The sequence below is a fragment of the Trematosphaeria pertusa genome (assembly GCF_010094035.1).
Source record: "Trematosphaeria pertusa strain CBS 122368 unplaced genomic scaffold BU26scaffold_6, whole genome shotgun sequence".
Lineage (NCBI taxonomy): Eukaryota > Fungi > Ascomycota > Dothideomycetes > Pleosporales > Trematosphaeriaceae > Trematosphaeria > Trematosphaeria pertusa.
The window spans coordinates 1,500,336-1,513,053 of NW_022987217.1; the positions used below are offsets into that span (position 1 = coordinate 1,500,336).

The 12,718-nt window shown below is 53.8% G+C and overlaps 4 protein-coding genes across 4 annotated transcripts; 1 reads left to right on the forward strand and 3 right to left on the reverse strand.

Moving 5' to 3' along the window:
• Nucleotides 1–571: 571 nt before the first annotated feature.
• On the forward strand, nucleotides 572–1,924 carry BU26DRAFT_482929 (glycoside hydrolase family 16 protein; the record flags this gene model as incomplete). Its single annotated transcript, XM_033825787.1, has 2 exons — nucleotides 572–970; nucleotides 1,023–1,924. Exons 1-2 carry the CDS (start codon nucleotides 706–708, stop codon nucleotides 1,922–1,924), a joined length of 1,167 nt encoding a protein of 388 aa, XP_033685113.1. The 5' UTR covers nucleotides 572–705.
• Nucleotides 1,925–3,089: 1,165 nt separating this feature from the next.
• On the reverse strand, nucleotides 3,090–4,104 carry BU26DRAFT_455574 (uncharacterized protein). The gene is made up of 2 exons (XM_033824885.1): nucleotides 3,589–4,104; nucleotides 3,090–3,515 (listed from the first exon to the last, which is right to left on the reverse strand). The coding sequence occupies exons 1-2, from the start codon at nucleotides 4,075–4,077 to the stop codon at nucleotides 3,273–3,275; spliced, it is 732 nt and encodes a 243-aa protein (XP_033685114.1). The 5' UTR covers nucleotides 4,078–4,104; the 3' UTR covers nucleotides 3,090–3,272.
• A 438-nt stretch (nucleotides 4,105–4,542) lies between these two features.
• Nucleotides 4,543–9,018, reverse strand: BU26DRAFT_563993 (uncharacterized protein; the record flags this gene model as incomplete). Its single annotated transcript, XM_033833233.1, has 10 exons — nucleotides 4,543–4,919; nucleotides 4,974–5,315; nucleotides 5,375–5,940; nucleotides 5,989–6,046; nucleotides 6,112–6,434; nucleotides 6,487–6,594; nucleotides 6,654–7,236; nucleotides 7,286–7,971; nucleotides 8,023–8,518; nucleotides 8,568–9,018. The coding sequence occupies 10 exons, from the start codon at nucleotides 9,016–9,018 to the stop codon at nucleotides 4,543–4,545; spliced, it is 3,990 nt and encodes a 1,329-aa protein (XP_033685115.1).
• Nucleotides 9,019–10,029: 1,011 nt separating this feature from the next.
• BU26DRAFT_604349 (uncharacterized protein) lies at nucleotides 10,030–10,790 on the reverse strand (the record flags this gene model as incomplete). The annotated part of the gene is made up of 2 exons (XM_033835517.1): nucleotides 10,203–10,790; nucleotides 10,030–10,158 (listed from the first exon to the last, which is right to left on the reverse strand). The coding sequence occupies exons 1-2, from the start codon at nucleotides 10,623–10,625 to the stop codon at nucleotides 10,030–10,032; spliced, it is 552 nt and encodes a 183-aa protein (XP_033685116.1). The 5' UTR covers nucleotides 10,626–10,790.
• Nucleotides 10,791–12,718: the final 1,928 nt, after the last annotated feature.

Below are 12,718 nucleotides of genomic sequence, written 5' to 3' on the forward strand. Positions count from 1 at the left end.
TAAAGACCAGAGCGGCTTTGCTACATCAAATTGATTCGCCTAGCATTGAATCTCCGGACGTCGGCTTGCGGTTCGTACGACAGCTCCGAAAGGACTGTCCCACCCTTTGGATTGCCCTAGAAGAACTACAAGCACATCGCACATTCTTCTTTCAACCGTGCAGAAGGTCCACTGCGTAGTACATCCTCTTTGAAGGGAGTATCAGCTCCACTCTCATGAGTACACAGGCAGCTGGAAGAGAAGCGTGAATGTGAAAGCACGTGACGCGCTAGGCCGTCTTCGGCTCGATCTAACGATGGACGCGTCGTCTGCTCCACCAGAGACATGAGCCGTCTCCGCTCTCCCAGCAGAAATCAACCGGTCTCTCTTGAGCCGCGCACCGGGTGGAGCCATTCGTGGCAGTTGCGACGCACGACGTGTGGCTCGTGGGGTTTCTTATCATGGCTGTTGCGTCGTGTTTCTCTAGAGGAGTAGTTGCCATTTCCATCCTCAAACTAGGAGCATTCCTCTTTCTCGTTGTACTACGATAGCTTTGTGCAGAAACTACTAGCAGATTCTCGATTCGGGTCATTACATTCCTTACGTTGTCGAGTCGATCATCGCACTTCCAGCCAGAATCCAGCCCAAACAGAATACGTCTCTTTAGATATCTAGGCCGCTCATTTCTCTCTCAAAGCCACCCTGCGCAATAGCGCAAACGCCGCCATGTCTTCATCATATCCACCGGAGAAGCAGTCAATATCATCGACGTCAAGAGCAATACCAAGCTCATCGGCACTGCCAGCTCGACATGACACTGCACAGCGAACTTCAACACTGAACCCCAAGTGCTGGACACGGAGAACATGGCTCATTGTTGGTACGGTGACTGTGCTCGTCATCACTGCCGCGGTTGCAGGAGGAGTGCTCGGCGCCAGGGCGAACGCATATCCAAATTACTCCAAGATCGACTATACACTACGGGATACATGTGAGTCTCCCCTAGAGTTTTTATGCAATTCTCCGCTTACTCAACGCCATAGATGCCGGAGCCACATTCTTCGATAACTTCGACTACTTCACCGGGTACGATCCCACGCACGGTTTCGTCCATTACGTAGATGCCGCAGGCTCCGCAGCCCAGAACCTCACCTCCACCAGCAACACCACCGAAGCAGATTCGCTCGCCAGCAGCGGCACAACGGCCGTCCTGCGCGTCGACACAAGCGACCAAAACGCCACCACCGGCCGCCGCAGCGTCCGCATCACCTCCAAGCAAACATACAGCTCTGGCCTCTTCATCTTCGACGTCCTGCACTCGCCCTTTGGCTGCGCCACCTGGCCGTCCCTCTGGCTCTCAGACCCCTCGTCCTGGCCCGCCCACGGTGAGATCGACGTCATGGAAGCCGTTAACGTAGGCGACACGGGCAACCAAATGACGCTGCACACGACCTCGGGCTGCAAGATCGGCAAGAACAGACGCAGGAAGCAGACCGGCGAGGCACTCTCGTACGACTGCTACAACGGCACGAACAGCAACGAGGGCTGCGGCGTGCAAGGCCCCGCCGACTCCTACGGCGAGCTATTTAACGCCAACGGCGGCGGCGTGTACGCCATGGAGCTACGCGACGAGGGCATCCGCATATGGATGTTTGGGCGCGACGGCATCCCGCAGGACGTCGAGGACAAGGCGCCCGATCCGTCGACGTGGGGGACTGCGCTGGCGGATTTCCCGAACTTGGAGTGCGATATCGGGTCGCATTTCAAGAATATGTCGATTATTGCGAATATCGACTTGTGCGGCGATTGGGCGGGCCAACAGAGCGTTTTCGGCGAGAATGCGTTGTGCACGGGGACGTGCTCGGATTGGGTGGCGTCTCAAGCCAGTAGCTTTGATGAGGCGTATTGGGAGTTTGGCGGGTTTTGGGTGTATGAGGGGGCATGAGGAGGTCGAGGTTGCTGTGCTAAGGGTTTGAGAAGTGGAGAGGCTCGACCCCGAATTGAATAGGGTTTTGACGGGTGCCTTGACTTTGATGGCATGATTTGGTTAGAGTTAGTATAGTTATGCATCATCCTACACAATAGGCACTCCTAGCCCGAAGCAGTGCCAGCATCTTCACAGCCACGAAAAGAACGGAGAGGATACATGGACAGCTCGGGACATATTCGCACTGCAGGGCGAGACCAGAGTAGCCCACTTTCTAACCAACATCTGGGCCTCCTCCTTTGAAACGTCATAAACCTCAAGATGCTGTAAACCACACTCACCACATTCAAAAGATCTGCGCCTCTCCTCCAGTTCCAGGCGCACAAATTTTTCGACCCTGTGGACAAATGGAATAATGGTGTCGGTGTGAATGAGCTCGTACTCGCATTTGCATCGGCGATTCCACGCCTCGATGCGGCGGCGTGGATCTGGATGGTGGGTAAGTCCGATCTTTAGGAGGCTGCGCGGTGTGTCGCTTTGCCATGCGATGTATATCAGCCCAGCGCGTTGTTCGTCTGGCCGATTTGGCTCGTCGTCCAGCCGTTGCAGGAGCGCAGCGGTTCTTTCGTCTGTGGTCTGGTCGGGCTGGAAGATTGAGAATTCGTCATCATGTGTGTCTTGAACTGGATCACTTTCTACAGAAGGTCCAAACTGCGGATCGAGAGTAGGGGGTAGTAGGGTAGCTGCACAATGTCGATGTTGGCCGTATTGGCTATGGATATTAACTTGTTAACGGTGCCCTCCAGCACAGAGAAGGAGAGCTGTCCTTACCATTCGAGAGTGGTGGTGTGCGTGCCGTATGATCGCGCTGTTCGGCAGCCGGAATGCGGCCAGCCGAGATGGGGTCTAAGATGCGTGACATTTCGGGCCGTCGCGACCTAGTAGAACGATATTCGGTGAGAATTGTTCTTCGAAAGCCACCAAAATCCTCGTGGAAGATCGCAATGGAATCGAAGGCGCGCGTCTCGTTGAAGGGAGCTGTTTTGGATTTTAGTGGAAGGTTCAAATAGGCGGCAAGCTGTGAGGCGAGAACTGCGGATCGAGAGTGGCTTAGCGCGCTGTGCCTCTTCAAGCGGTTCCAAGGTTATATCCGAAGATCCAAGTCAAGGTGGACATGCGCAACGATTAAAGTTCATGCCTTAATTCCGAGTAGCGTTCCGTGTTCCGCGAAAGAGAAGTGGAGATGGCCGCCATAATCCCTTAGTATGCTATGTGATTCCGTATGCCCGCCGCCCTGCTCTTAAGTCTAGATATCCCCGAAGTAAATATGTACATGGAGGTGCCTCTCTTCCAATGTCTCATCTCCTTACTTTAGCAGCTTCCTTGTCGCCGTCTCCATCCACAGCTTCGTATATAACCGATGCGCAAACTGAAATCTCCACGGCAGCGGTTCCGCATCCTTGCCGTCCGGCGTCGTATTCACAAACACGCTCTTGAGATGGAACGTCGCCGTCTGCGCCTCCTCGTCCTTTGTGACTTCGATCGAAAACAGGCCGTCGCTCGGCCGGGGCTCCGTATTCAGCGGCGAGTCGCCGCAACGCACAATCACCTATCGATGCATCAGCAAACCAATCCGTCAATCCTACGCCTAACCCCTCCAATTATATAGAAAGTCGACGCACCTTTTCCGGCGTACGCTCCATAACCTCAAAATGATCCGTAATCTTCGTCCCCACCCGATACTCATCCTCCGCCAACTCGCTCCGATCCCACAACTGCTCCTGCCGGCCCGGCAGCGCGCGGTACTTCCGCTCCAAATAGCGCCGCTGGTACGCATACCCCAGGCCGCTCCACACGCCCCTGCAGAAGTCGGTTGTCAGCTGCGCCTGGTCCTGCGTCTTCAGCTTCGCCAGCGGGATCGTCTTGACGGCATGGTCGATGCACACGGGCGGATTGCCGCCGGGGTTGTGCTTCTTCGCCAGCGGCGTGGACAGGTCGGCGTGCGACGCGTCGTAGGGCACGAACTTTGTGGAGCGCGCGTAGAAGGAGAAACCGGCGTAGCCGATGGCGAGGTTGGTTATGCCGCCGCCGACGAGGCCGAGGAAGATGCCGAGGGCGCGTTTGGAGGGCGGGAGTCGCTTTATTTGCGGCGGGGGCGCGATGGTGTTCATTTTGGCGGCGTGTTGGGGTGAATTGGCGCGGTCGGAAAATGTTGGAGTTTTGAGGAAGTATGAGATGGAGCTTGGGCCGTGTCGGCGGAATTAGGCCGAGGTTCGGGATGGCGGATCAGGGAATCCCGGGCCATCGTCAGTATCAAAAAGCAACGTTGAAGCTTCTAATATCCCCTCATGAGCTACTAGATAACTAGAGAGGGAGCGAGGAATGAGCCGCCGTCTATACACAAAAAAAAACACGGCACGTGCGGCGACTCGGTACCTAGGCACCACAACCTTGGGTCAAGGGCGACGACACTCGTGGATTAAGAGCTACAGAAAGAATGTAATGATCGTAGTGTAGGGCGCATCCTGGTAGCTAGAAGCTTTGCCCGAAGACCAGCGTTCAAAGAATAATCCGCCTTCAAATTGACCAACCCATCTCCGTAGCAACTGTCACTAGCTGTCTTCTCCTCAGCTCCACTACATTGGAGTACTGACGGTGTCATCTTCTGCTCGCAAATCCTCCTCTTCATTCGGCTGCGGGTTTCCTTCGCTCTGCGCTACGTCGTCGCTCGCAATTTCCGGCGGTGCGTGCGTAGAGGCGGTATCTCCTTCAATATCTGGCGTAGACTCTGCATCAGAGTCGTCAGATTCCAACACTTGGAATCCTTCTCTGTCAGTGTCTGAAACACCAAGCTCCCTACCCACGCTGCCTCTCCGTTTGCTGGCTTGGACTTCCGGTATCAATGAAAGTAAGTTTTCCACTAGATCTCGAATGATCGCCCGAGGGTCAAACGGACTCTCTAGTTGGGCGTCTTTGTCGCGATTCTGCTGTGGTCTCTTCCTTCTATACGTTTCTGTGCGTGTGAAAGCTTAGCGATGGCGATTACCAGCAAAAGAGTTTGGCTTACCAGGATAGTCCTTGAGCAGACATCGTGGAAACCCGCTGATTGGGATCAATCCTCTCTTTCGTACGTGCAACACCATCAAGATATTGGTCTCGGCGGCCGCACTTGAGATCGTGATATCGAAAGGCGGCATATTGAACTTCCCGGACTTTCGCATCTCGAGAATAGTCTCCTCCTCTATTTGGTGAATGTCATCTTTGTTGATGTCACCTACATGCGTTTCGGTCACGCAAAAGCTTAGCCCCGGAGTTCCTTCATTCTTGATATCTTGTGACAATTCCAACAAGATCTCACCGAATTGTCTACTGATGTCATCACCTGGCGGAAGCCGGCATTCAATGCGGCCTTTAATATAGGTCAGTGAAACTGCGTCGCGAGCAAGAGCAACTAAAGGGAGACTGTACCGCTACATGTCGGCCCGCGAAGATCTTTCTTCTCGAAACGGTAGTAGAAGCAAGAGGCAATCAACTGGTTCACAATGTCGCTGATGTCGTCTTTCTTGGTATCCAGATATGTCTCGGTCAGAGACTCGTACATTTCAATCTCGTCTACCCGATCCATTCGAGGTTCGTGATCTAAAGGAACATTGATCCTTCGGTACCGGCTGACGTGTCCTTCTAGGGGCATTTTAGTATCGATCCAGTCTTGCCATGCTCGTTCAGAGGCCAACTGAGTCTTGAAGACATCTTTTCCCAAGTCAAAAATTGTCGCCACCAATGCTGTGACGCCACTTGCGCTGTTGGCTGGGGGCGGAACCGTAGGAGCCATTAACTCCTCGTTGAAGCCGGTACCAATAGAGAGTAGAATGTCCGGATGACGGTATTTTGTCGCGGGCCAGATCAGTTTCTGTTCAGAGTCTGCGATCCTGATCGGGTTGTTGTGGTAGACACCGCCATCCAGATAGACCTGCTCCGAGGCTTCATGACTGTATACTCGCCAAAACCCAGGTACAGCCGAAGTGGCCCGAGCACTTGTGCATCGTAAGCAGCAATCTGATCACAACAATGGTGCCACATACCCCTCCCACGCCTTGAACTCCTTGCTCTCATCTGCACCTCGGAAGAAATGATAACGCTCTATTCGGCTGTGAGTAAAGCGCGCAGCATAGGGACAACAGAGAGTGGGTTGCAACAGTACTTACGGCCATCTGATGCCTCGCGATTGTAGTTGCTGAGCAGCGTCACCGGACCTGATGGCGTTGTAGTGACGACTGCGGTTTTGGTGCGTAGCCAGTCAACCTTCCTCGGATCGCCGAACATGGTGCTGGAAAAGACACCTCTTAGAGTCTCTTCAAAGATAGATGTACTGTATACTGTCCCCGTGGCTACTTTGGTGATGGTTCGTGTTCCGGGTAGAGCTCGGTGAGGTGTGAAGGCATCTTTTGCCATCTCTTTGAATGTGTCTGTGCATTTTGTAACCGTCCAGCCTTCATGGCCTAGGCCCAACGCTACGATACCTCCAGTGCTAGAAACAGTTAGGAGGTTATTGAGTACGCAGATAAGGAGTAATCGTTCACCTTGTGCCAACGATGAGATCAAAGAAGGCTTGAATAGGGATTTTGTCTCCCAACTCCAGTTCAATGCGCCGGAGTATCGTCAGCTCGACTATACCGCGTATGCCTCCTCTGCAAGGAATGAAATTAGCGTTTAACAATATTAAATGGACTTTGTCCGAGATACGTACCCATCAAGCGTCAAGATACGCGCACCAGCCTGCGCTGGCTTAACGGCGGCCAGATACGGCGTGGTTCCCCATTTGTCATCGCACAACGGGCATATTTCAATCTTGATGAAGCCGGAACCAAGTGACTCTCCAGCCGCCGTGATGCAAGGTGTGCAGATGGTATGTCCGCAGGGGAGAGTGTGCTCGGGGGCCTCCATGAGACAGGAAAGGCAGGTGACATGATTCTTGAAAGAGCCGCTGTTACCAAGTTCTCGATACAGAGAGCTGATAACCTTCCGATGGCAGTCGAACACGCTCCGTAGTTTTGGTCGCTCTGGGAATTCTTTGGCGACATCATGAAAGGCCCGCTCCAGATGAAGTCTTGCGCTGCCTTTCATTTGACTGTCCTTTTCGCTGCATCTCCAAGGTCCACCTTCCACGCTGCCATCCTCAGACTGGTGGCCTTTCCGATGCGTATTCCTGAAATTTACGCAGCGTGGAATCTTCTTGCTCGTGTATGCGCAAGGCGTGTGCTTGTCGTTGAACTCCTGAATAGCGTCCTCGCAGTATGGCCAGTATTGCGTGAAGATTCCCTCAAGGTCTCCTACGCATGACTATCAATGCAGGCACATAACAAAGGGCGCTTTGCTCACCTAGGCCTATTACGTCCCTCTGATATGCGCTTAAGAGAATGCAAGAAGCAATCGCACGACTGATTCGCTCCCAGACTTGCAAACCAATGTCTCCAGTGCATGTTCTCACGATCTGTGCCAGTCTCGATATCCCGCTGCGCAGGCTAAAATTGGCGGAAATCGGATTGATCTCGAAGGACGCTTTGACGAAATCAAATGGTTTGTCGGCATGATCGGCAAAATGGTTGAAAGCGTTCCGCAGGTAGTGATGGAGATTGACTGCATCGAGTTGCATATGCTCTTGCTGTCGCCGCTGCTGTGATGTCTTGCATTTCCCTTTGATGGCCTCGTATAAAGTAGTAATTTGCTGCTCGAGGAGAACGGGAGAGCGAAATAGCGGGATGCGGATGACTTGTGTGCTGGCGTAGTAGCAATTCAAAAGGTCGTCAACGGTTTCAATCTTCACCTTGCGCTCGTCCCAGAACTGGACCATGCCCCGGAGGTAGTCATTTTTTGTCAGGGACGACTGGACGGCCTTCAACAACGCCTGTGTGGTGGATTTCGACTCCCACTTCTCCGCATTTTGGCCATTCGATTGGGTGCGGTTGAGGGCGACGACCGCGTGTGGGAGTACTGATTGATTGCAAGCCTTCTCAATCGCCTGGTGAGCCCATTTGACCAGCTGGATGAGAACACTTTCAAACTTCCTGACCGAAGCATTAATATAGATAATGTGATGACCATGGCCTTCGACATACCTCGGGTTGTCCAGAACAAAGACCACTACGTCGGAGAATGAGTAAAGCAAACGAGGGTAGAGTTCCCGGACCAGAGCTTGTCGCCCTTGCTCAGCCCAGGTGATCTGCTTTGGTGTATATCCATCGACACCTTCGAGGTATGGCCGAATTCTTTTATTGAGTTCATCACCGTCACCTTCTACGTTGATGCATTTTCCAGCAAATTGAACGGCGACGGGGTCTCTATCTCCGCCGTCTAGCCCTTCGCAGTCTGCGTAGAGCATCGCAATTTTCCCAAACTTGTGATTGAAGAGAGATCTAGGATCGGCGTACAGGTGAACATCTGCGGAGGTCGGAGTAGTGTCATCTTCTACACTCCCAACGATAGGAGAGGATCGCTGAAGGGATTGTGCCGTAAAGATCGACGAGTGTTGCTTGGAGAAAGGGCCGGCATAATCTTCTTCAGCCCAAACTCCACTGTCAATCAAGAGTTTGATCAACGCACTCTTGCCCGCACCTTTAAGAATCAGCAAGGTTCAGGAGGGAGTTGCTTGGGGGAAATTTACCTGTTTCTCCAACGAAAGTAACGAGTCCAGGATAGATGCCCCATGGTTGTACAGCTGGGTTCTCGAATATCAGATCTTCGTAGACCGGTCCTTCATGGATAAACTGGCTCCCGTCGCTCTCGGTAATGCCGAACCAGAGATTCCGCGCATCTTTCTGATGCAGTTCGCGCTGCTGCTCTTCGGTCTTTGTCGGAGGATGGAGAATCTCCGTCAATAGATGGTTGAGCATGGGATCACATTTGGTGTGCGTGGTGATGGACCTTTGTGCCTGGTCCCGATGACGCTCGACGGTCTTCCAACACTCTTGACAATAATTCGCGTCGCACTCCACACAGCGTTGGACGTCTGGCGTAAATCTGTCGTCGCAGTCCGCATGGTCGCATCGGTACGCATCCCAAAGGTGGTTTAGATTCGCTATCGTCCTTGCCGCTACTTGGCTGAAACTGTCCATCTTAATGGCTGTTGACGGGGTTGCGTATAGGGGAGAAAGACCCACGGTGGCGAGCAATTGAAGTACCGTGTGTCATTTACAGTTGGTAAGAATATGTTCTGACCTGGGTGACTACGGTCTTATATGCATCTTGAGGCAGACGAGTACCAGCTGTCCAGTGCACAGAGTAGGTGCACATCTGAGCTATCCACGCTGCAGCCCAGAGAGCTCAAAGTTTTTTTTAGGATCCTGAAGCAACGCCCAGCTGGAATAGAATACGTGGAACGGTCCAGAATTAGGGTCTTTACCGATGGGGCTGCAGGATGGAGGTGGGCATTCTACGCCTCGATTGGTGGTCGCTAGACATTTCTGATTCCGGCTTCTCTGGACTAGGCGCTCAACAGCCCGTCAGCAAAGGTGTTCTGGCATGGCCATGGCGGGGTTTCAGCCTTGCGATTAGAAGCGCCATGGCGCCTGGTTGAAGTCGACATTGGACATATCGGCGGCACGCGATCAAGGGTTTGCGGCATTTTTGTCGTGAAGCTGATATCAAGGTTGTGCAGCGCAAACCTAGAGGTTGAAGCGAATAGGCTTCTGGATTGAAACCGGTGTGCGGGAAGATGAAGGTCGCCTTGGAATACATGTTGTTTGCTCGCTGCTGCCGACCAGCCGCCATCAGCCGCACATCGCCCGCTGTCGCGAATTTGGGGGCCTGGCCGGCATTGAGGATTGACGAAGGGTAGTAGTAGAGTAGCTCGAGGATGCAGAGAAGGAACACGAGGCATACCCGAGGGATGACGTCGTCTTCGTTAATAATGTGTTAGATGGTGAAGAACAGGCCTCCTTCTGCCTTGTTACCGCAGAGGTGGTTCACACCGTTTACTTTGTGTTGGCGCAATGCTTCGGTTAGCGTGGATTGGAGAAGTATTCCGTCAGTGACGGGGGCAAAGCCAGAAGTCCCGAAGCTGGAGATCAGCGCAGAGACTTCTGTAATGCCTCACTGGCTTTGGATACGAGACACTGGAAGATGGTCTACGAGCTTCTTCCGTAGACCCATTGCAGCGGGAATTCAGCGGCGCTGGCGAAGGCGTAGTAGGCCTGCGAAGTTATCCAGTCTTTGTCGCCGTGCTCCTGTGACAGGTGTGATGAAGAGGATATTGGCTTCCAAATATTAGCTTGTGGTATCGATGCGTGGGGATTCTTACATTGACAAACGACGGCGTGCCCAGGATAACTCCATAGGCAATGTCCCGCAGCATGACGAATCTGCCAAGCGCTGAAACGCCGGCGATGGTAACCCGGGTTGGATCGCCTCCAAAGCTATCAATGTAGCCCTGCACCCCGCGTGATGCAAAGTGCTCGTCCAGCAGCCCAGCGTCCATAACGCCATTTCTGAATACTTCCTCACCGGCCAGGGAACCAAAAACGCCAAGCTTATATAAGCAACCAGCCTCTCTTCGACTTTCTTCGGATGCGCGGTACTCACGCGGTACTGTATGGCTACCCCTATGAGCATCGTCATTGGTAGTAAGGAAGTTCAGTATGTCCAGAGTGTCATCGCCCTTGCCATGCCTGCCGGCCTGGATCCAGACAAGACTGGTAGGCCTCATGCATTCCGTGGGGCGCATATGTTCAGAATCAGGCAACCGTCGGTAGTAGAAGGGGATGGTAACCCCAAAGGGACCGGACTTTTGACTCTGCAGACAGGCCGGGGCGAAGGAAGCCGCTGGAGTCACACCGCTGCGGTGTGCAGTCAGAGGCACAGGCGCTTGTCATCGCAGAGCACCAATGGGAAAAGCGGCATATCGAATCCTGTTCCACCTCAGGGGTGGAATTCTCGGACGAAGTCGCAGGATCAGCACACCCTTTGAAAGTATCGAGTCCTGTTGACGAGTTTGCAACTCCTTCATTTAGGGCATACCCGAGATCCACCCTGAGCGTCTCGGGTTGAGACCTGCTGGCCTGCTGTGCTAGCCCTGGAAATGGGTTTGCGTGTGGCGCGGCAGTGATGGCTTGGATTGTGGTGGTGATGGCGACAAAAAGTGGAAGGGCTCCGATGAGGAGGGTGACAATTCGAACACTAGTGTTCCAAGCAGCTTCCAAAGACGAGAGTAAGGCAGTGAGCTCTTGTAAGCGCAGTGAAGATATCTTCGGCCTCTATCGCGCTTCGCCGAGTAGGGTGCTTGCATGAGCGTCCCACTGTTCCCATAGCATACAGTTGTCTGCCAGCCCGTTTGCTTCGACCAACCTCGGCTTGCAGGTGAGCAAGTCGGGTGGGTGATCCGGTGGTCGGGCTTGCGTCGTTCCTGATGCGGACACCAGGCTGTCTCAAAATGGAGCGGGGACAGCGCCTGGGGCAGAAAAGGCTGAAAGTGGGTGTCTGACGAGAAGGGTCCGGCTCGTCAATCGGAGGAGAGAAACGTCGCAGGCTGCAGGCGCCAGCGGAAAGCGACGATTGGCCACGAAAGCTGTGCGACTGGGACGATGCAAGATGGTTGAACGTAGCACGTACAGTATTCATGCGCAGAGCCGTTATCGGAATGGCGATTGCCGTTTTCCGGGGTTTGACCAGCAATAAGAGTCAACGAAAAGCGCCAATATGAAGCGTTTTACAATCTAGGCTGCAGTGGGAGATACATGCCAGAGGCGCCCTCACTATCCTCACAGCTATAACCGATCTTGGGAGGCAAAGGAGGCTTCATGCCGTGGAACCAGAAACGGGGCACAGCCTTGCCGCCTGAGTCTATATCGCACCAGCCCGACCAAAGACAGTATACCGGTAGAATAGTGGGCGCCATTTCCATGCAGTGCGGAGCAGGTCGTTGGCATATCATATCGAAGGAGGAGGTGGCACACAAGAAGCAGGCGTCTTGACGTCTTCGAGGCAGCGAGGTCCGTGCGTTCGGCGTTTAGTCGCAAGTGCTTCGTGACACCTCACGACTCCCCTCCTGTCCACCATTCTGCACCCCATTCGGCGCGTTGCACCCAGAAGCACCCGATTAAACGCGTCGCAGTGCTACCTGCTCAATAGCCGAGAAACACCACTGTCCGTACAGTAAGCTCAGTCTTCAGCCTCGCACACGCCTCGTCGTGGGCGTGTCCGACGCGAGCGCCAGAAACACAAAACTCGCTCCATGATACTCCGGCGGGTGCACTATCAATTTCTGGAAACAGCGCCACTGAGAGGACTGAGAGAAAACTTGGCTTCTGCGGGCCGCTCGAACAAGCTCCGGGTAGGCGCCGGGTCGTCGCATCGAGGCTGGATAGGCAGCGATGAACGTTCTCGGACATGCCAACGTCGCGGGCGTATGAGAACCAAGCACCGTCGCCCCGATGTTGGACTTCGATTTACCTGTCGAGCCCCGGCCGCATACAACTCTTAGCGGCGATCGGCTCGCTGTGCCATTGGTATGTCTTTCCACACCGATGGTTGGCCGCCTCAGGGAACGGGACGATCCTTCGGGGTCCACGTTTCTTGGGAACGCGGAAATCGAACTCACACCTGACGTTCTGTGCCGTATATCTGTCCCATCCCACAATCCCGCCCAATGGTTGTTCTTCTTGCGGAAGAGGTGGCTGAGTGAATATTGGTATTCAGTAAGCGCTGCCGCAGTAAAAATCACGCCCCACTACGCCTGTCGAAGCGTGGGGGAAGAGCAGATATGACCGCAGTCCAAACCGTTGGCCCTGGTCCATGGCGTCGATATCATTGTCCGTTCAC

Bases quoted from the DNA above. Each gene is read 5' to 3' on its own strand.
- BU26DRAFT_455574 (XM_033824885.1), bottom strand. From the start codon at position 4,077: ATGAACACCATCGCGCCCCCGCCGCAAATAAAGCGACTCCCGCCCTCC. The intron at 3,516-3,588 runs GTGCGTCGACTT...ATGCATCGATAG, and splicing joins TGGAGCGTACGCCGGAAAAG to GTGATTGTGCGTTGCGGCGA.